Source organism: Dasypus novemcinctus, chromosome 5 (genome assembly GCF_030445035.2).
Source record: "Dasypus novemcinctus isolate mDasNov1 chromosome 5, mDasNov1.1.hap2, whole genome shotgun sequence".
In the NCBI taxonomy this organism is placed as follows: domain Eukaryota; kingdom Metazoa; phylum Chordata; class Mammalia; order Cingulata; family Dasypodidae; genus Dasypus; species Dasypus novemcinctus.
This window is the reverse complement of record NC_080677.1, coordinates 118719834-118743175: the sequence shown is the minus strand read 5'-3', so window position 1 is coordinate 118743175 and position 23342 is coordinate 118719834. Positions and strand designations below refer to the sequence as shown.

The 23342-nt window shown below is 37.2% G+C and overlaps 1 protein-coding gene across 3 annotated transcripts in view; it reads right to left on the bottom strand.

Annotated features, from left to right (window-relative positions):
* Positions 1 to 23342, bottom strand: part of IFT56 (intraflagellar transport 56) — a 54187-nt gene that overhangs the window by 13564 nt on the left and 17281 nt on the right. For all 3 annotated transcript variants that reach the window (XR_002797488.2, XM_004462130.3, XM_058297445.2), the window contains 7 exons: positions 17018 to 17092; positions 15912 to 16014; positions 13793 to 13848; positions 11637 to 11690; positions 10217 to 10280; positions 8678 to 8766; positions 8383 to 8466 (listed from right to left, as the gene is read on the bottom strand). Coding sequence is in view for 2 of the 3 variants with exons in the window: in XM_004462130.3 (XP_004462187.1) it covers positions 8383 to 8466; positions 8678 to 8766; positions 10217 to 10280; positions 11637 to 11690; positions 13793 to 13848; positions 15912 to 16014; positions 17018 to 17092 (525 nt within the window). In the remaining variant the exon portion in view is untranslated. The remainder of the gene's footprint in view (positions 1 to 8382; positions 8467 to 8677; positions 8767 to 10216; positions 10281 to 11636; positions 11691 to 13792; positions 13849 to 15911; positions 16015 to 17017; positions 17093 to 23342) is intronic.

Below are 23342 nucleotides of genomic sequence, written 5' to 3'. Positions count from 1 at the left end.
AATAACATCAGAATTGCATGCTATATTCCTTTTTATTCTTTATAGTTTACCATATTTGCTGTCTAAAAAATAATCGTTAGTTTTGTGTGATTTTGAACTCTACATAAATAAATCATACTACAGATATTCTTCTGCAACTTTTTCACTCATTATGTTACTGAGATTTAATGACTGATTCACTTACATATTTCTTCAACAAAAATTAACTGAATTACTATTAAGTGCTAGGCATTTGCATATTTCAGTACATAAAAGAGACAAAAATATCTGCTCTTATGAAGATTAAATTATAACTGGAGGAGACATACAATAAACAATAAACAATAAGTATATTACATATTTGAAAAGGTCATATGTACAATGGAAAAAAAAGAAAATAAGTAGGATAAGGGAGATTAACAGGATGTAGGTATAGCAGGGCAAAATACAGTATTCAAAAAGGTCAAAGTAAGCCTTAATGAACAAATGGGATTCATTCACATTGTTGTGTGTGGCTGTAATTCATTCTTTTTCACTGCTGTACAGTATTCCACTGTAGACACCTAACACAACTTATTTATCCTACTGCTGATGGACATGAAGATTATTTCCATATTTATGATACTACAAATATTTTTGCTATAAAGGTTCTCGTACATGTCCTCTAATGCACATGTGAAAGAAACTTTCTCTAGGAGTGAAATTGCTAGATTGTATTAGGATGAGAATACTTTTGATTTTTAATATCTAATATGCTCAATTACTTAAGTAGTTGTATGAATTTATATTTCTACTAGTGAAGAGTTCTAGTTGCTCTATAAGGCTTGTTTTTGTTAGACTTAAATTTTTGCAAATCTGGAACATGTAAAATGATATCAATGTAATTTTAATATGCTTTTATTTCATTATTAAATAAAATTGAGCATCTTCTCATATATGTATTGGTCACTATTCTCTCCAGTGACTTGCCTATTCAAATTTTTTGCTCTTTTTCTATTGGATTGTCTTTTTTATCTTATTGATTTGCAAGAATTTTTACATGTTTTAATAAACAGCACCTATTAGTTGTATGTATTGCACAACTTCTCTTAGTTTGTGGCTTTTCACTTTATGTGTCTTTTGATTTTTGGAAGTTCTTAATTTTTAATATATTCCAATTTATTTCCTTTATAGTTCATGATTTTAATAATTAGAAAGTCCTATTTTATTGAAGATCATAAAGATATTTGCCTTTATTTTCTAAAAGTTTAAAATTTTTGCCTTCCTCATCTATGTCTTTAATCCATCTGGAATTGATTTTCATCTATTGTGTGAGGTGGTGGTCCAAATCAGTTTTTTTTTCACACATGGATAATCAATTTTTCTAGCTCCATCTATTAAATAGCTCATCCTTTCCCTGATGATCTGCAATACCAGTTGTTTCATAAATTAAGTTTTCAAATGCATGAGTCTGTTTCTAAGTTTTATATTCTATTCCAGTGGTCAATTTACCTACCCCTCTGCCAATATCAGATCTTCTTAATTACCATAGCTTTAAATAATTCTTGATAACTGGTAGGGCAAGTCATCCACTTTGTGCTTCTCCTTCAAAGATGTCTTTGCTATTCTTGGCCCTTTGTTCTCCCATATAAATTTTAGAATAATCTTGTCAAGTTCCATACACACAAAAGCAAAAGCAAAACAACAACAAAAAATTAAAGACAAGATAGCCGACACTCTTCAGGGCTCCATCCCTCCACAGAAGCCTTGAACAACAAAGAAGAACTGGCAGAACCATCTTTTTTAAATGTTCTAGAAAATACCTAAAAAGTTTCAGTAATAAGGGGCACACTGAACAAAGAAAAAGGCAACTTAAAAATGGTCAGATCTCATGGCACCTTGCTTCTGTCCCCACTCCCACCCACCCTCTCCCTGTCCCCAGTCTCCTTACCAGATTGGTGTGGAGCTAGACTGCACTCTCAGTGCAGGTCCCAGATCTCGTTCCAGAGGGGACAGAGTAAACCTTGTGTACATACTGGGTGAGTGCCAATCTGTCTGGTGGCAGCATGAAGGACTGAACTAGGACATTAGTCACAAGACCCAGAATGTGACCTGAGCATAGAGAAAGCTTATAGAGCTTTCCTAAAGAACACTGTTAGAATTGCAGCAGCCTGGGGCAAAAGATTGATTGCCGTGGGATGTAAGGTGTGGCTCTCAGGACCATGAGGAAATACTTTCACTGTGGGCTGTTCTCTAACCTTATTGTTTAGGAAGGTTAAGCTCTGAAAGAGAGCACTCACACAATCCAATCGTGGAAGACTGGGAAAGGCATTTATTCTTCCTTCCTTTCTTTCTTGCTAGTTCCTGGCATTCAAGGAATTCTCTGCCACAACACTAGCTAGATACAAGCTTAAGGACCAGACTCCTCAGTGTCTAAATTCCAGAGATAACAAACTAAAATATCAAAATAGCAAGACTCCAACAAAAGACTTCAAAATATATAAAGAAATAGGAAATGATGGCTCAGGGAAAGGAGCAGAATAAAGCAGTAGAAACCATCAATTATAAAGACCAGATCTTGGAAATATCAGACAAAGACTTTAAAAAGATGGTTTAAATATGCTCTAAGAGCTATCATGAAAATGGTTGAGCATGGAGAATATCAATAAAGAAATGGGAATTATGAAAAGGAACTACCCAGAGTTGAAGACCACAGCAACAGAAATGAAAAATTCACTAGAGTTTCAACAGCAGATTGATTGACACTGGCGGAAGAAAGAATCAGTGAACCTGAAGATAAGACCTTTGAAATGATTCAGTTTGAGGAGAAGAAGAAAGAAGAAAGTAAACAGAGCCTGAGAGACCTGTGGGACATCATCGAGATTACCAATATTATGCATTGTGGGAGTCCCAGAGAAACAAGTGAGAGAGAAAGGGGTAGAAACATATCCAAGGAAAATTTCCCAAATTTAACAAAAGACACGAATATACACATCTAAGAAACTCAGCAAACTCCAAATAGGCTCTATGGCCAACTGATTTCCCCCCCAGTTGATGGATTTTATCTTTGAAATATCACAAAAGTTCTGGCATCTTATATACATAGCTGGACAATTCTTAGATCTTTTTTTTTTTTTAAGATTTATTTATTTATTTATTTCTCTCCCCCTGCGCAGTTGTCTGCTCTCTTTGTCCATTTGCTGTGTGTTCTTTTGTGACCACTTCTATCCTTATCAGTGGCACCACGAATCTGTGTTTCTTTTTGTTGCGTCATCTTGTGTCAGCTCTCCATGTGTGTGGTGCCATTCTTGGGCAGGCTGCACTTTCTTTTGCTCAGGGCGGCTCTCCTTCTGGGGTGCACTCCTTGCGCTTGGGGCTCCCCTATGCTTGGGACACCCCTGGGTGGCACAGCACTCCTTGTGCACATCAGCACTGCACATGGGCCAGCTCCACACGGGTCAAGGAGGCCCGGGGTTTGAACCGCGGACCTCCCATGTGGCAGGCGGATGCCCTAACCACTGGGCCAAGTCTGCTTCCCTCTTAGATCTTATTAATCAGTCTGCTGAACTGTTCCTTTTTCAGAGACAATATATAACACCCAAAGTATTTCTGATATACCTGTCTTTAACTGTTGTGGCTTGCTGAATTAACTGAATTTGATACAAGTTCAGTGTTATATCCTTCAAGAATTAACACATCTTTCTGGGACTGAAATACTGAACAATACCTGGTCTTATTCAAACCCTGAGGATTTATTTTTCATTCAAGAAATTTTGGATTTCAGCAAGAGACACCTCTCCTGAATAATGAAGTTGATGGGGAAGTATACACAGACTTCTTTTTTAAGAGCAGCCCAATGTAACACCCTTGATTATGTTCTGAACATGACTACAGACACTGAGAATGGTAGCTAGATCCTTTCTATGTCCTCATCATTTGTAAACCCAAAGCCTCCTCTTTTTCTTTCCAAGGTAAAAGACTTCTACATTGATGTGATTGAAGTCCCTCTGCAGGATTCCTCCGGGGCCCTTCACAATAACTGTGCATCCTTCAGTGTGATATTGATGCTTTTCCAGAATGTGGACAGTTTGATTGCTGAGAATGGTCTTTATTCTTGCAATAGATGCGGCCACCAGTTGATTTTTGACAAGGGTGCCAAGTCTACACCATGGGGTAAAAATAGTCTCTTGAACAAATGGTGCGGGGAAAACTGGATATCTACATGCAAAAGAATGAATGAACCCTTACCTTACACCATGTACAAAAATTAACTCAAAATGGATCAATGACCTAAATATAAGCGATAAAATTGTAAAACTCTTAGGAGAAAACATAGGGAAATACCTTCAGCACTTTGTATTAGACAGTCAACTCAGACTTTATACTAAAAGCATGAGCATGAGAAGTGGATGTGGCCCAGTGGATAGGGCATCTGCCTACCACATAGGAGGTCCAAGGTTCAAACCCAGGGCCTCCTGACCTGTGTGATGAGCTGGCCCACATGCAGTACTGATGCACGCAAGAAGTGCCGTGCCACACAGGGGTGTCCCCCATGTAGGGGAGCCCCATGTGCAAAGAGTGTGCCCCATAAGAAGAGCCATCCAGTATGAAAAAAGTGCAGCCTGCCCAGGAGTGGGGCCGCACACATGGAGACCTGATGCAGAAGATGACGCAACAAAACGAGACACAGATTCTGGGTGCTGCTGACAAGAACACAAGCAGACACAGAAGAACACACAGTGAATGGACACAGACAGCAGACAACTGGGGTGGAGGGAGAGTGGGGAAGGGGAGAGAAATAAATAAAAAATAAATAAATAAAAGGGAAGCGGACTTGGCCCAATGGTTAGGGTGTCCATCTACCACATGGGAGGTCCGCGGTTCAAACCCTGGGCCTCCTTGACCCGTGTGGAGATGGCCCATGCGCAGTGCTGATGTGCGCAAGGAGTGCCCTGCCACACAGGGGTGTCCCCCACGTGGGGGAGCCCCACGTGCAAGAAGTGTGCCCCGTAAGGAGAGCCGCCCAGTGTGAAAGAAAGTGCAGCCTGCCCAGGAATGGTGCCGCCCACACGGAGAGCTGATACAGCAAGATGATGCAAGAAAAAGAGACACAGATTCCCATGCCGCTGACATCAGCAGAAGTGGACATAAAGAAGAACACGCAGCAAATGGACACAAAGAACAGACAACTGGGGCAGGGCGGGAAGGGGAGAGAAATAAATTTAAAAAATAAATCTTTAAAATAAATAAAATAAAAATAAATAAAAAATAAACTAAAATAAAAGCAAGAGCAAAAGTGCTTTTGACTTATATCAAAAGTTCAAGGAGGGAAACGGACTTTGGCCCAGTGGTTAGGGCGTCCGTCTACCACATGGGAGGTCCGCGGTTCAAACCCCGGGCCTCCTTGACCCGTGTGGAGCTGGCCCATGCGCACTGCTGATGCGCGCAAGGAGTGCCGTGCCACGCAGGGGTGTCCTCCGCGTAGGGTAGCCCCACGCGCAAGGAGTGCACCCGTAAGGAGAGCCACCCAGCGCGAAGGAAAGTGCAGCCTGCCCAGGAATGGCGCCACCCACACTTCCCGTGCCGCTGATGACAACAGAAGCAGACAAAGAAACAAGACGCAGCAAATAGACACAGAAAACAGACAACCGGGAAAGGGGAGGGGAATTAAATAAATAAAAATAAATCTTTAAAAAAAAAAAAAAAAGTTCAAGGAGTGGATGTAGCTCAGTGGTTGATCTCTTGCTTCCCATGTACCTGGGTTCAATCCCTGATACCTCTGAAAAAAAAAAGCTCAACAAAATTGGACTCCCTCAAAAATAATAACTTTTGTGTATCAAAGGACATTACCAAGAAAGTGAAAATACAATGAACAGAATGGGAGAAAAATATTTGGAAACCACATATCTGATAGAGTTTTAATATCCAGAATATATATTTTAAAAATCCTACAACTCAACAGTAAAAAAAAAAAAAAAACCCTTTAAAAAATGGGCAAAAGACATGAATAGACGTTTTTCCAAAGAGGATATACAAATAGCCAAAAAGTACATGAAAAGATGGTCAATATCATTAGCTATTAGGGAAATGCAAATCAAAACCACAATGAGGGGAACAGGTGTAGCTCAGTGTTTGATCACCTGCTTCCCACGTATGAGGTCCTGGGTTCGAGCCCTGGTACCTCCTAAACAACAACAACAAAAACATACAATGAGATGCCATTTCACACCCACTAGAATGGCTACTATATAAATAAATATATATATATATAAAGATAATTACAAGTGTTGGAAAGGATGTGGAGAAATAGGAACACTCACTCTTGGCTGATAGGAATGTAAAATGGTATAGTCACTGTGGAAAACAATTTAACAGTTCCTCAAAAAGGTAAGTATAGTCTAACCATATGAACTGGCAACCCCACTTCTAGTTATATGCCAAAAAGAACTGAAACAGGTACTTGAGAAGATATTTGCCCAATGATGTTCATAGAGGCATTGTTTACAACTGCCATAAGAGAGAAGCAACTGGAGTCTCTATTAACCAATGAATAGATAAACAAAATGTGGTATACATATACAACTGGAATATTACTCAGCTGTAAAAAGGTATCAAAGTTCTGATACATGTGACAACAGGGATGAACCTTGAAAACATCATGTTGAGTGAAATAAGCCAGACAACAAAAGGACAAATATTGTATGATCTCACTGATATGAAACAATTAAAATAAGGAAACTCATATAGTCCAAATCTAGAATATAGGTTACCAGGAGCTAGGCTGGGGTAGGGAATGGGCAGTTAATTTGTAAATTGTACAGAGTTTCTATTTGGGTTGATTGTGAAGTTTTGGTAATGGGTAGTGGTGATGGTGGCACAACATTGTGAAAGTAATTAACAGCACTGAATTATATATGTGCATGTGGTTAAAAGGGGAAATTTTAGCTTGTATAAATGTTACTAGAATAAAAATTTAAAAACCGCAGGGGGGAGTGGATGTAGCTCAAATGGTTGAGTGCTTGCTTCCTATATATGAGGTCCTGGGTTTGATCCCTGGCACCTCCTAAAAACAAACAAAACAAACAAAACAAATGTCATTGGGGAGCAGATGTAGCTCAGTGGTTGAGTGCCTGCTTCCCATGTATGAGATCCTAGGTTTAATCCTTGGTACTTCCTTATAAACAAACAAAAAAACCATAGGACTGTACAACACAGTGAATCCTACTGTAAATGATGGACCATAGTTTTTTCCATAAACCTGTAACTTCTCTAAAATAATATAAAGGAAAATAACAGATGCTGGTGAGGATGCAGAGCAATAGGAACCTTAGTACATTGTTGGTGGGAATACAAAATGATGCAGTTGCTATGAAAAACAGTTTGGTGGTACTTCAAAAAGTTAAACATAGAACTACCATATGACCTGGCAATGCCCCAAAGAATTGAAAGCTAGGACTTGAACAGATATTTATACACCAATGTTCATAGGACCATTATTCACAAAGCCAAAAGTAGAAGCAAACCAAATGTCCACCAGCACATAAATGGAGAAACAAAATATGGAATATTACTCAGTCTGAATAAAGAATGAAGTTCTGATGCATGTTACAACATGGAAGATCCTTGAAGACATCATGCTGAGTGGATACACTGGACACAAAGGGATAGATATTATGTGATTCCCTTTATATGCAAGAGTTAGAATATGAAAATCCATAGACAGAAAGTTGACTACAGGTTATGGGTACAGGGGGCAGAATGGGGAGTTAATAAGTAATGGGTGCAGGGTTTTTGTTGGGGTTGATGGGAAAGTTCTGGCAGTGGATGGCAGTGAGGGTAGCAGCACAATAGTGAATGTGATTACCTGCACTGAATGGTATGCTTGGGAGAAGCTGAGATGGGAGAGTTCAATTTGCATATATGTTTACACAATATAAAAAAGAGAGAGAGAGACTAAAAAGGCAATAACAGTTAAATGTAATACATGATCCTGGACTGGAGCTAATAATGAAGGAGAAAAAGTCCAGAAGGACATTACTGGGGCATATGAAAAAACTGGAATATAAACTATAGGCTTTATATCAATGTTAAATTTTTTGAACTTGATAACTGTATTTAAGGTGGTTATGTAAGTGAATATTCTTGTTCTTAGCAAATATAAATGGAAATATTAAGTGTTCAAGGAGCATGAAGTATATAACCTACTCTCAATTGTTTAGGAAATAGATGAATAGTTAGATAGACAAATACGCTGACAGATGGATGAATAGAATGATATGGCAAATGTGGCAAAAGGCTGGGTATCACGGGGGGGCTATGTTGGAGATCTCTGTATGGGTTTTTTATTTTTGCAACTGTCCTCTAAGTTTGAAAATATTTAAAAATAAAGCAAATATGTAAAAGAAAAAAAAAACAGGTACTCACTTCTTCACCCTCACTGGTGTTGCCTGTTGCTGCTTTGGCTTGTGCATAATTAAAGTTAAAGATGTCGTCATTATAGAAGTAACTCTGAAAAAACAGCCCAAGAACAGGTCACACTGAACAAGAACATGCAAAGTATAAAAAACATTAGTTATACCAGATAAAAACAAAAACAGTCTTAAGGAATTAGCTGGTGCCACTAATACCACTATAGAAAAAAGCCAGCTCTACAAGTATCTTACTTTCTCTGACACATTAAATACAGTATTTCACGTCATTGAGAATATTTTATACTAACCTTAAATGAGTTGAGGTAAATCAAGACATCATCAAATTGCTTAAGCAGGAAGAAGCAGGAAGCCATGCACTGCCTCCCAGGTATTGTATCTGAAGCAGACAGGAAAAAGAAACCACGCCTATTCATGGAACTAAAAGTTCTCTTTAGCTGAAATTTGAGTTATTTTATAACTCAAATGTATTCCAAGATATCGTTCTAGATTTGGAAATTATAGATTCTGTTCTGGGGACCAAAACCCAGCATAATAAAGGTCAGGGTACTTGAGAGTGACCAGTAATTTCTCTGGGGGTTAACTCCCACAAGTCCAAAATGTACAAATGCCCTGAAGGTATCCTGGCTATCGGATTCTCTAGAGCTTTGATCCTCTCCTCCAACTCCAACACCTGCACACTCAACTAATGTGACCTGGTTTCCATCAACACTTGTCTATGACAACCTAGCAATTCTGATTTCAAAGGCAGAAATAATTTGCCAGGGAACCACCTGACTGCTGACCTAACTTTTTGTCTGATATCAGAGTCCTATTTTGAGATGACAGAGGATTATTAGAATACACACTGTTGACCCTGGAACTCCCTATCCTTTGCCATGTTCATTGTTTTCCCATAGTACTTATCACAGTCTGATAAACTATGTACCTCTTTATCTATTATATTATTGTGATTAACTGCACTGAATGGTATGCTTGGGGTATGTTTGTAAGTTAAACAAAGTTAAGGGTTTTTTGATGGTTTAATTCACTGATGTATCCTACCATTTGAAAAAATTTTGATGCAAGAATGAATGAATGAAAATGGGAAAAGAAATATTATTCAATAAATGGTGTTAGCTAAACGTTTGAAAGAAAATTAATATCCAGTGGTGATAAAAATATTTAACAACCAGTTTTTCATAAACACTGATTAATGAGAACAGATGTCAGCCATAGACAATAGTATAGGCAGCCATATTAGTTGAGACTGGCTGATTACCAATCTTCTTTATATCCCTTTCTCAATCCTTGCACTGCCAATATCAAGGTTTTAATAATAAAATGAAACCACAAGACTACTAGTGGAAAATATACATAACCGTGGATTAAGAAAGCACTTTCTAAGCTTGATACCCATGTAAGAAATCATTATAGAAAAGATAGAACTTAACCAAATGAAATTTTATTATTTGTACATGGGAAAAATATACCATAGGCAAAGTTAAAAAGCAAATGAAACACTGGAAAAAATATTTGCAACATGACAAAAGGTTAATATATAAAGAGCTCTTGACAATTAATAAAAACTAACATTTCAAAACTAAAACTGAATAAAAATTTAAAACCCTCAGGAATTAAAAAATAAATTTATTCTCCTCTTTATTCTCTCATACCACTATAGCTGAGATGTTAAGCAGAGCTCATTCTAATATTCACTCCTATTTCTGACCCCCCTTAACAATGGGAAGCCTAACAGATATATCCTTTGACAGAGAATCAAACTTCACTGGTCAATGTGCTCAAATTCAAGTATGAATCATGCTTATAAATTCGGATTTCAGACATACCACATTCACTAGCTGATCCTCCCACCAACTGGAAGAACTGCTGAGCAATTTTCATATGATCCCTCTGGAAAACAAAGCAGAATGATATAGAGGAATGAAGTGAAAATATTTTATTTGCATTATACTTTATGATTTTAACATATTTGTCAGAATTTAACATATACCCTCGTTTTGAATCTTGACAAAAACAGTACTAATTCTTATTAGCATAAGCTATTAGAAAACGATAACCTGAAACTGAATTAAAACTACTCAGAGTCAGATAGAAAAGAGAAAAAGAAAACAAATCCCCGAATTCTATCCTAGTAGTACTTTCATTAAATGAATTTATTCATTCATTCAAAAATATTTATTGGCCTTTTACCTTAAATCAGACCTTATAGTAAGAGATACAGATACAACAGAATTTTCTAAATAATTTATTTATTTGACAACTATTTACTGCCTATCTACCATATGAAGCACTGTGGAATAAAGTGAGGATAACAAGATTTATGTATATCCCACTTATTTCCAAAAAGAACTTAATATGGCATATTAAAGATGAATAAGAGCTTGTTTTTAGACATGGTTTTTGTGTTTATAAAAAGCTTTACCAGAGAAACAGTTATCCCTACTTTATAGGTGTCTGAATTATAACTCACAGATGCCCAAGGTAAGGAAAAAAAAAAGTCACAGCTGATAATGAATCTCTCATAATTTTTTTTTAAAGATATATTTTTTTATTTCTTTCTTTCTCCTTCCCCACCCCCAATTGTCTGCTCTCTGTGTCCATTCGCTGTGTGTTCTTTCTGTGACCACTTCTATCCTTATCAGCAGCACTGGGAATCTGTGTCTCTTTTTGTTGCGTCATCTTGTTGTGTCAGCTCTCTGTGTGTGCAGCACCATTCTTGGGCAGGCTGCACTTTCTTTTGTGCTGGATGGCTCTCCTTATGGGGGCATACTCCTTGCAGCCCCACGTGGGGGATGCATGGCAGGGCACTTCTTGCGCACATCAGCACTGCGCATGGGCCAGCTCCACATGGGTTAAGGAGGCCCTGGGTTTGAACCGTGGACCTCCCATGAGGTAGGAGGACGCCCTATCCATTGGGCCAAGTCCACTTCCCTCTAATAATTTTTTGTTGCTGTTGCTAGATATGCATACTTTTTAAAAAACAAGGCTCTTTTTAAACAAAGCAGCAATTAGGGTTAAAGTAGTGGGGTTTTTGTTTGCTTGTTTTTTGTTTTGGTTCTCTAAGTAACAGAATTATTTTTATAATGGAATCTGGAATACAGAACTATTGAGGGATACAGAGAACTGAAAGGAACTACAGAAGAATCTACTTGTAAACTTATTGCTAATTGTATTTTGATATTCATTTTGATCTTTTTCCACACACTAACTTTGCAAATTATAGACTACCATTGATTTCATACTCACTGAACCCATTTCCTGGCCAAGGGCTGCATTGACCACTCCTTTGAGGATATACTCCTGGAAACATGGAATAAGATTGATTCATTTAAGAGGAATGTAGGGGTAGTAGATACCTTTTAAATTAATTCTTTGTGTCTCAATACTTTTTACGTATCCTATCAAAAGTTATCCAGAGTCACTTTTCTCTGTTGTAGCCCTGGCTGGAATCAAGAAATTAGGAGACTTTCAGTTTAGTTCCCAACAGGCATATGTCCATGTAACAGAATTCAATCTTAAACAAAAATAACTCAGTGGAAGCTTCCATTAGAAAAATTTTGTTTTATTTCAAATCCATGGAAAAATTAATAGTAAAATGTTTATGTAATAATATTTATCACTTTTTCAGCCACTGTGATTCTTTATAGCCATATTGCATATATTTTTCCTTTCATATTATAATGATCCTGCTTTGCTATTGATCATTTCCCTCAAAGTAAAATTCCTCTGATTTCCATTTGTAAGGTATTCTCTCTTTTGGAATCTGGTGACTCACCTGAATCTTTGTCAGATTTGGTTCAATTCTTTAATAGATACCCTCTTTAGCAGTTGTACCAATTTTTATGTGAAGGTGATTTTTATTCAAGAGGGTGCATGAAAGGAATACAAAAGATGCTGAAGCTTTTCATATACATGAGAATATACCTGTTTAGATGCCATAGATTCTGAAAACTTTTTCCATTCATTTATTATTCAATAAATGAAATGCCTACTATATACCAGGCACTGTACTTAGTGCTGGAGATAAAATATAGACACAGTCCTTGACAGCAAGGAGCTAACAATCTAGTGGGGGAGAAAGACAAGTTATAGACAACTATACTGATGAGTATATACCCAATTGCTCGTTCCATGGCAATTTTAGATTTGAGAATTTTCAAATCTCTCAATTCTTTTAAAGAAATGACCACAGTTAAGGGCATTTAAAAATATCAAATAACCCAGACACTCTTAAGTGAAAAACAATTTAAGATACTTTGAAGTATCTTCTTGGTCTGTGTTACACAGTCCCTGCTAGTTGCCTAAGTTTCAGACCTTTGCCTATGGCCAGTTTTATTAACCAGTGAATTCAGAAAGATAAATTCAGAGATGAGATAAACTAAATAAACTGTTTATTTAAAAAATAGTAGGAAAGGTGATCTTTTCTCTAAATTAACCAGAAAATATGCATCACTTTCCTTTAAGAATGACAGGGTCATAGGATTCTAAAATCTCTCTTTTTTTTTGTCTTTATTTTTTTAATGTTACATCTCACCCCCTTCACCCCACTCCTCCCCCCATAACAACAACCTCCATCTGTGTGGATTAATGATTTATATTTACATATGAGTCTTCAGCAAAATAGTGTGAATAACCAGACCTTTAGACAAGTGGAATTAGTTTTGATGTAAAGTCCCAATGTTTTTCTTCCAGGTATAATCGGTTGTGGACAATAAAATAAAGTGAACTATGAGTTTAGAATAGAACTGAGAGATACTTTACAGAGCAACTTTGTGTGTCTGTTATTAGAAGTAGATGGTTATAGGAAGACTTTAGAGAAACAAAAAACACATGCACATGTGACTTACCCATGAATACATATGTAAGTAGAAAACAAATGGCTGAAGCTATTAGTACTTGAGCCAGACCTATTCTTAAATACAGTAAAGCTTAATTAAGTTGGAATTATGATACTTTAACCAGAAATAAGCACAATACATCCTTTCTAAGGAGAGTTAGTATAAATGAGATAATTTAGTATACCTTGAGAGTATATGTATGTAGTAATAATACTGTTTACAAAATAAATCTATGTGCAAGTGGAATCTCCTTTTAAATGCCTATGGATTACTAATGTAGCCTTGATTGTCTAAAATGTTAGGCTTTTATAACATATATTATTGATTGACAAATACACAATTTCTTAAATGATTAAAAATTGTTTTTTAAAAAACACATTCTCTTATCAAAAGCCTCACATAGGGACCTAGGAATGGTATGTGGAATTTTTGATACATATCTTTCCTAGCTTCCTGGGATTCTACAAGCAGGAATCTCCTCTTATATGCCGTCAGCTATGTTTTTGAAGTTCCACTGACTTTCAAAAGACCTTGGCTAGTAAATTGTAAAATGTAATCAATTACCTGAGGTGTGGTAGGTTCTAGATCCTTAATTAAGTTATAAGCTTCTTGTACATCATCTGAAATATAAGAAGGAAGTAATTATACTAGCCTGTATTCCAGTAAACTCTTCTCGAGCAGTCCCCCTAAATATAATCTCCTTTAATATGCAAGCATTCATGAAAAATATGGTCTGTTTTATCTGTCTTTAACTCTTAGTCAAGTTCAGTTTTGAGTAGTTATCCTAAGGATAACTGAACATCCTCAGAAAATTCTTATTAAGTCAAGAGGAACCTAAAAAATGTTCAGTCTAAGAATATAGACTAGGTATTAGATACCAGTGATATTGTGTTATATTAAAAAAGACCTACTATTTCTTAAAGGAGGAAAAGCTTAAATTTCCACTGTATTTTTTTTTTAATTAAAGAAGTTGTGAGTTTACAAAACAATCATGCATAACACACAGGATTCCCATACAACACCCCACCACCACCTTGCATTATTGTGGAACATTTGTTACAATTAATAAAAGAACACCCAAATATTACTATTAACTATATTGTATAGCTTACATTATCTATATTTTCCCCCATAAACCACCCTTTTATTAACACCATGTACTAGTATTATACATTTGTTATATTTCATGTAAGAATGTTCTTGTATTTTTACTGTTAGTCACAATCCATCATCCACCACAGGATTCACTATGTAAAAGACCATTTTTAAAAGAGAAATAGGGAAGCGGATTTGACTCAATGGACAGAGTATCTGCCTACCACATGGGAGGTCCAGGGTTCAAACCCAGGACCTCCTGACCTGTATGGTAAGCTGGCCCACACACAGTTCTAATGCGCACAAGGAGTGCCGTGCCACGCAGGAGTGTCCCCTGCATAGGGGAGCCCCACATGCAAGGAGTGAGCCCTGCAAGGACAGCCACCCAACGCGAAAAAAGTGCAGCCTACCCAGGAGTGGCGCCGCACACACGGAGAGTTGATGCAGTAAGATGACACAACAAAAGAGACATAGATTCCCAGCACTGCTGACAAGAATACAAGCGGACTCAGAACACACAGAGAATGGACACAGACAGCAGACAACTGGGGTGGGGGGAGGGTGGGGACAGGGAGAGAAATAAATAAAAAATAAATAAATCTTTAAAAAAATAAAAAATAAAAGAGATATATATTAAGTGTGTGAGAGTGAAATGACATGAAGTTTTGGATTTGCTTAACATTTCAGCAACAAAAAAATGGGGATGGAAGGAAAAAGATTGGTAATAATTTGTAAAATGTTGAATATAGGATGAGTATGTAGGTATTTACTATACTATTCTGTTTCTTTTGTTTAGGTTTGGAAATTTTCATAATAAAAATTAATTTTTAAAATATATTACCTGTTTCTTGTTCAAAAGCATATTAATTTTGTTTATATATCTAATAGAAAGAACTGTTTGCAAGTTCATGTTCTTAATCTAAAACATTTACATTTTCCTCAATGAGGAATATGTTGTCTGGGTGGTTTCTATCATCCACCTAAAAAGGCCCATACAGTCTGAGTTCCATGGCAGAGTGCCACCACCAATGCTTGGTAACTACTAACTTGTACACTGTCAGAAGACTCCTTAGGGATGTCAATTTTAACCTCACTTAGGAACAAGTAGTATCACACTCTTTGAATCACAACATTTTTCATAAGCAATCATGGATACAAAGAAACAGGCAGAAAATCAGAACAAATAAAAAACAAATTAATGAATTTAAAAAATAAAAAAAATGGGAAAGTACATTATACAAAGGAGGAAACTATAAAAAAAAAAAGAACTACAATGGAGAGGGAGGAAAACCAATAGGAAAACTAAAGAAGACAGGTAGAGAAACTGAAAGAAGAGCATAAACATAATAAGAAAAAAGAAAAACAGAATGAGGGAGAAGAAGGCTAGAAGCAACAGAAGAGGAAAGAGAGGAAAAGAGGACAACGCGAAAAGAAAAGCAAATAAGCACCAGTGATTTAGTTTACCGTGAACCTGATGAAAAAATATTTTTGGAAGTACTATGGATTTAAAAAGTTAAACCAGTTCAAACTGAGATTACATGTTTTAAAATATTTCATTCTAAGCAAGACCAAGACAACTTTTTCTTACCTTGACGAAGGTAGTAAATCACTAAGTTTAGCCTAGCTTCAGGAATGACATCGACAAGGGGAGGCAAAACCTGCAAAGCCCCTTCACCTCCTCGGAAAACAACCTAGAGAGAGAGAAATTGTGTTATTATAACAATTAGTATGTATATATTTCTTTTCTCTTTTTTTTTTTTTGGAGGTACTGGGATTGAATCCAGGACCTTTACATGGAAAGCAGGCGTCAATCACTGAGCTACATCCACTGCCCAATTAGAGTTGGTGTATTCATTTGTTCATTTGTTTTTTGTTTTTAGGAGGTACTGGGGATCAAACAAAGGACCACGTACCTGGTCATTTTCAAAGACCAGTTCAAGTTTCACTTCTGTCAGAAAATCTTTTCCCATTTACTCTAATCCACAATGATATATTCCTTTGTCTTTGCCAATAAAACTCTAACACTTTGATCTACAGTGCCTTGTACTTCTTTCTAAATGTTTTATGTACGTATTACTACTCTTCCAAAAGGATTTCCTTGAGGAAAAGGATTAATTTCTTTTTTTTTTTTTTTCAAGATTTATTTTTCTTTCTTTCCTGTTCCCCGCATTGTCTGCCCTCCATGTCCATTTGTTGTGCATTCTGTGTCTACTTGCATTCTTGTCATGCAGCACTGGGAAATTGTGTCACTTTTTTGTTGTGTCATCTTGCTGCGTCAGCTCTCCGTGTGTGCGGCACTGCTCCTGGGGTGGACTGCGCTTTTTTTTGCTCTGGGCGGCTCTCCTTGCGGGGCACACTCCTTGCACGTGGGGTACCCCTACACAGGGGATATCCTGCAAGGCACAGCACTCCTTGCGCACAGCAGAACTGCGTGTGGGCCAGCTCACCACATGGAGCAGGAGGCCCTGGGTATCGAACCCTGGACCTTCCATATGGTAGGCGGACACTATCAGTTGAGCCACAGCCACTTCCCAGGGATTAATTTCTAAAACTCTTTCTCTCCTCCACAGCAAGGGGTTCCCTTGGAACAGAGTGATATTTGCTGGGTTATCTCCCTCTTTATTTTTCTAACTTCTGTGTTGTACCAAAGAAGAGTAGAACTCAAATCAATCAAGACTGGAATCCATTATTCACCAGATTGTGCCTGATGAGTTCTTTAGCAAATTCAAAGGAAGAAGAAGCGTTGTCCATCAAGCTTTTGAGTTCTGCCTGAAATTTAAAAAGGAAAGGCTTATGAAAATGACAATTACATAATTTCTTATACTAGATGTTTGCACAATACTTCATAATTTACAAAGAATTTAACATGCTATTTCATTGGACCTCCTGAGCCTAAAAAAAAAATCAATATAATTACTATTACTCCCATTTTATAGATGAGAACATTGAAGTTTATAAAAAGCTAAGTGATTTGAAGCTTGTACTATGTAACAAGCTTGAAAATTGAAGACTCCAAGAGTCAGTCTTTTCTTCTGTGTCAAAGGTGATAAAGATAAAGGAGCTAGACCTTTAACAACTAAGGTTGATTTTTCAATATATTCTGAATTGTTACAGTACCTTCTTCCTGATAAATTGACCATTATTTAAGTAAATAAAATTCAAGTGCCTTCTACCCTCTATTATTATATTTATCAGATCTTGCCTGTATTCTCTTATCCCCTTAACTCACCCTAGAACATATGGTCAGCCATTTCCACAGTGTTTTTATTTTTTTTTTATTTTAAGAAAATTTTTTATGTTTTTTAAATTAAAGTTAATAGACACAAGGAATGTTACATTAAAAAAAAAAAAAAATAAGCGGTTCTCATATAACCCACTCCACAGTGTTTTTATTAACATCCTAGATTCACTTAGCTTCTTCCTCAGCTTTCTGCTATTCCTACCTACCCAATTCATAATTTTGAGGAATCCCTCCCTTTCTTTTCTTCTATTAATGAAAGCTAAGCTCTTCAGGATGTCCACAGCAGCAATTCCAAAGTTTGGGGTAATATCAGGCTAAATCAGCCTACTATAAAACTTTTTTTATCTCAAACTCTAAAAAATTATTAAGGACACCAAGGAGTTTTGTTTATGTGGGTTTCAGTTCTCAATATGTATTGTATTAGAAATTAAAACATAAAAATTCTAAACATCTTATTTATAAAAATAACAATAACAAACCTTTACATGTTAACATAAATAATTATTTTGAGAACAAATTGTATCTACCCAATTGTATCTATCTCTTTAATGTATAGTTTAACAGAAGAGAACTAAATTGGCTATCTGTATCTACATTCAATCCAGTTTGAAATTACATTTTTTCTGGAAAAGTTTACTGCAATGTTGTAATAGAATGAGAGCAAAACGGAAAGACTGTTTCAATATTATGAGGATAGTTTTGATATTAGGACTAGGGTGTGGCAAGTGAAGTATCTAGGCCACAGTATTTGAAAGAAGACAAGTTTGTGAAACTGGTGGAAGTACTGCTTAAATTTTGCACTCTAGGCAGTTTGCTTGCCTCAGTCTAGTCCCACCTGTTTCATGGACTCCCTGAAAGGGCCTCAAGGACCCCAGGGGTCCTAGACCATATTTTAAGAACTACTGTGCTATATTATTCAAATCAATCCTCCCAATGAAGACAACTGAAAAAATAGATAAATTATTAAAAACATTTTCTTAAATATACAAAGAGATGACAAGAAAGTAAAGAGTTACAAGGTCAAAAACAAAAGGGAAAGAACAGGACCCAGAGAAGAAGCAAGCATAGAAGCCAATTTTGCTCTGAAGGCTTTACTGATTAAGCATAATTAGTTGAGGGAAGCAGATGTGGCTCAAGTGATAAGACCTCCACATACCATATGGGAGGACCCAGGTTTGATTCCTGGGGCCTCTTGGAGAAAAAAGAAGAGAAAGTGTGCCTGTGCAGCCAGCCAATGCCCACATGGTGAGCTGAGTGCCCACATGAGTGTCTGCGTAGTGAGCCAGTGCCTGCATGGTGAGCCAAGTGTCTGTGCAGTGAGCCAGTGCCCACACAAGTGAGTCACACAGCAAGTGATGACGCAACAAAAGAGAGACGAAGGGGAGAGTCAAGGTGAAGCAGAGACCAGGAACTGAGGTGACACCTCACTCACATAAGATATTTCAAGTTTTTATAAAAGATGAAGGTTATCATTGCAGCCTCTTTTCTCTTGAATTTTTACTACTGAAGTTTGAATGGAAGCAATGAAAGGCATGTAATGACAAGAAAGGAAATAAAGTAGAATGAAAGTGATTCCATGAGAAGGATAGTAAAGTTAGTAATGTTATCCCTGGGTCTGGCTTTTTATTTACTTATTTTTTATCTTTTTTTTTTTATCAAGTTGCACTGTACCAAGGAAAAGAAATGTCTTGAGTATAAGCACAGGGCAGAAAGGAGCTGGTAACTGGGTCATACAGAATTGAATTTGCTCAAGAAAAGATGAAAATAAATGCAAATCGTAAATGTGTAAATGTATATTGTGTTGCCTGTACACTTTACAGTCATAATAAAAACAAACAAACTCTAAAAAAAAAGTTATAAAGAGGTTAAAAGTAAAAGTATGGTGTAGTGGTTTAGAACTATATGTACCTCAGAAAACATGTTCTTAAAGCTAATTCATTCTTGTGGGTGTGAACCCATTATAAGTAGGATCTTTCCATGAAGCTACTTCAGTTAAGGTGTGACCAAACTCATTCAGATTCAGGCTGGTCCTACTCCACTTACTGGAGTCCTTTATAAATGGAATGAATAGAGAGAGAGACAGAGACAGAGACAGAGAGAGGCACTAAGGAAACACGACACTGAAAGCAACAAAACCTGGAAGAGAAGGGAGAAACTAGCAGGCACTGCGATATGCCTGGCCATGTGGCAGAGGAACTAAGGATTGCTGGCAGCTGGTATCTAGGAAGAAAGCATCACCTTGATGATGCCTTGATTTGGACATTCTCATGGCCTCACATTGTAAGCTAATAAATTCCCATTGTTTAAAGCCAACCCATTTCATACTATTTTGCTTTAAGTAGCCTAGGAAACTAAAACATATGATAAAAAATATATAGCCCATTAACACAAATCAAAAGAAAGGTGATACATCTTCACTAATAATGTACAAAATCATCTTTAAGGCAAAAAGCAAATTTAGACAAAAAAGCATCACCTTAGACTGATAAAATGTTCAATTCACCAGGAAGATGTAACTATTAAATCGCAAAGACCTAAAAACACGGCCTCAAAATACATAAAGCAAATATGGAAAGAAACAGAAGAAACAGACAAATTCACAATTAGGGTGGGAGATTTTAACACTTCCCTCCATAATTGACAGAAAACAGAGAAAACAAAATTAGTAAAGTTACAGAAGATTTGATAAATCATAAAAAAGCAATTTGACTTGATGGACACATATGGAACCTTGCACTAAATACCTTCAGAGTATACATTCTATTCAATTACACGTGGAAAGCTTAGAAAAAATAACCATATATTGGTGCTATAAATCAAGATTCAAGAAATAACAAAGAAATACCAGAATCTGTTCTCCGACCACAATGCAACTAGCTAGAAATCACTAACAAAAAGATAACAGGAATATTCTTCATATATGGAGAAATTCAGAAGTATATTTCTAATTAACCCCAACCAGGAGTTCATATAGGAAATTAGAAGTTATATTGGATATTCAAAATTGGAACGCAGCTAAGGCAATATTTCTGATTGAATTGCACTACACCTTAATTAAATAACCTCATCAAAGGTTCTATTTTCAGTGGGTCCATATCCACAGGAATGGATTAAGATTAAGAACATGTTTTTCTGTAGTACACAATTTCAACCTACTACAGGCCTCTAGACTGAAAAGAAAGAAGTAAAACTATCTTGATTTGCAGGTGACATAATGTTATATAGAGAAAATCTTAAGGAATTTACTAAAAAGCTATTTGGGGAAGCGGATTTACCTCAACTGCTAGCGCATCTACCTACTGCATGGGAGGTCCAGAGTTCAAACCCAGGGCCTCCTGACCCATGTGGTAAGCTGGCCCATGTGCAGTGTTGATGCGCGCAGGGAGTGCCGTACCACACGGGGGTGTCCCCCGTGTAAGGGAGCCCCATGCTTAAGGAGTGCACCCCATAAGGAGAGCCACCCCATGCGAAGAAAGCGCAGCCTGCCCAGGAGTGGTGCTGCATACACAGAGTTGAGGCAGCAAGATGATGCAACAAAAAGAGACATAGATTCCGGTACCGCTGACAAGAATTCAAGCGGACACAGAAGAACATACACAGTGAATGCACAGAGAGCAGACAATGGGGGGGGGGGGGATAAATTTTTTAAAAAAGCTATTTGAACTAATAAGTGAGATCAAAGGATATAAGATCAATATGTAACAATCAATAGTGCAATGAAAAATCTAAAAGTGAAATTAAGAAAGCAATTCCATTTATAATATCATGAAAATAATAAACCATGTAGGAATAGACTTAACAAAAGAAGTACAAAAACGTATACATGAAAACTATAAAACCATAAGACAATATTGTTAAGATAGTAATGCTCCATAAAGTGATCTACATATTCAATGCAAGACCTATGAAAATCCCAGATGACTTTTTTTTGTAGATATTGAGAAGCTGACTCCAAAATTCATGTGGAATTGTAAAGGACTCTGAAGAGCCAAAACAATCTTGAAAAAGAACAAAGCAGGAGGACTCACACTTTCCGATCTGAAGATTTACTACAAAGCAATAGGTACCGGCACAAGGACAGACATACAGATCAATGGAATAGAATTGAGAGTTCACCAATAAACCCATGTGCCTATGGTCAACAAATTTTTGTCAAGAGTGCCAAGAACATTTAATGGGGGAAAGAATGTCTCTTCAACAAATGGTTCTGGGACAACTAAATAACCATGTGCAAAAGAATGAAGTTGGACTCTTACCTCATACCATATTCAAAAACCAACTCAAAGTGGATTAAAGACCTAAATGTAAGAGCCATAAAACACAGAGGTAAATCTTCATGAGTATGAGTTTGGCAATGGATTCTTAGATATGACATCAAAAGCATAAGCAACAAAAGAAAAAATAAATTGGACTTTATAAAATTTAAACCTTTGTGTTTCAAAGAACAACATCAATAAAGTGAAAGATAGCCCACAGAATGGAAGAAAATACTTGCAAATCATATATCTGATAAGGGTCTAGTATCTAGAATATATAAAGAGTTTCTTATAACTCAAAAAGAACTCAAGAAAAAATGGGCAAAGGACTTGAATAGACATTTCTACAAAGAAGACAAATGGCCAATAAGCACATGAAGATGTTCAACATTATCTGTCATTAGGGAAATGCAAATTAAAACCATAATAGATTCTATTTCTCAACCACTAGGATGAATCAAAAAGTCAGATAAAAACAAGTGCTGGACAAGATATTGAGAAATCAGAACCCTGATACACTGCCAGCAGAAATGTAAAATGGTGCAGCCACTTTGGAAAACTCAAATGATTAAATATAGAGTTACCATATGTCCCAGCAATTCCATTCCTAGGTATATACCCAAAAGAAATGAAAACATAAGTCCACACACACAAAAAAAAGTGTATTTTTTACCAGCATTATTCATAATAGCCAAAAGTTGGAAATGAACCAAATGTTCATCAAGTGATGAATGGGGCGGTGGACTTGGCCCAGTGGTTAGGGCATTCATCTACCACATGGGAGGTCCGCGGTTCAAACTCCGGGCCTCCTTGACCTGTGTGGAGCCAGCCCATGTGCAGTGCTAATGCGTCCAAGGAGTGCCCTGCCACGCAGGGGTGTCCCCGCGCTGGGGAGCCCCATGCACAAGGAGTGCACACTGTAAGGAGAGCTTCCCAGCGCGAAAGAAAGTCCAGCCTGCCCAGGAATGGCCCCGCACACACGGAGAGCTGACACAACAAGATGACACAACAAAAAGAAACACAGATTCCCGTGCTGCTGACAACAGCAGAAGCAGACAAAGAAGACGCAGCAAACAGACACAGAGAACAGACAACCGGGGTGGGGTGGGGGAAGGGGAGAGAAATAATAAATAAATAAATCTTAAAAAAAAAAAAAGTAATGAATGGATAAACAAGATGTGACGTATCTATATAATGGAAAATTATTAGGTAATAAAAAGGAATAAAGTATTGATACATGCTACAATATGATAAGCCTTGTAAACATTAGGCTACTGAAAGAAGCCAGTCACAAAAGACCACATATGGCGGCGGACTTGGCCCAGTGGTTAGGGCGTCCATCTATCACATGGGAGGTCTGCAGTTCAAACCCCGGGCCTCCTCGACCCGTGTGGAGCTGGCCTATGCACAGTGCTGATGCGCGCAAGGAGTGCCCTGCCACGCAGGGGTGTCCCCCATGTAGGGGAGCCCCACGCGCAAGGAGTGTGCCCCATAAGGAGAGCCGCCCAGCGTGAAAGACAGT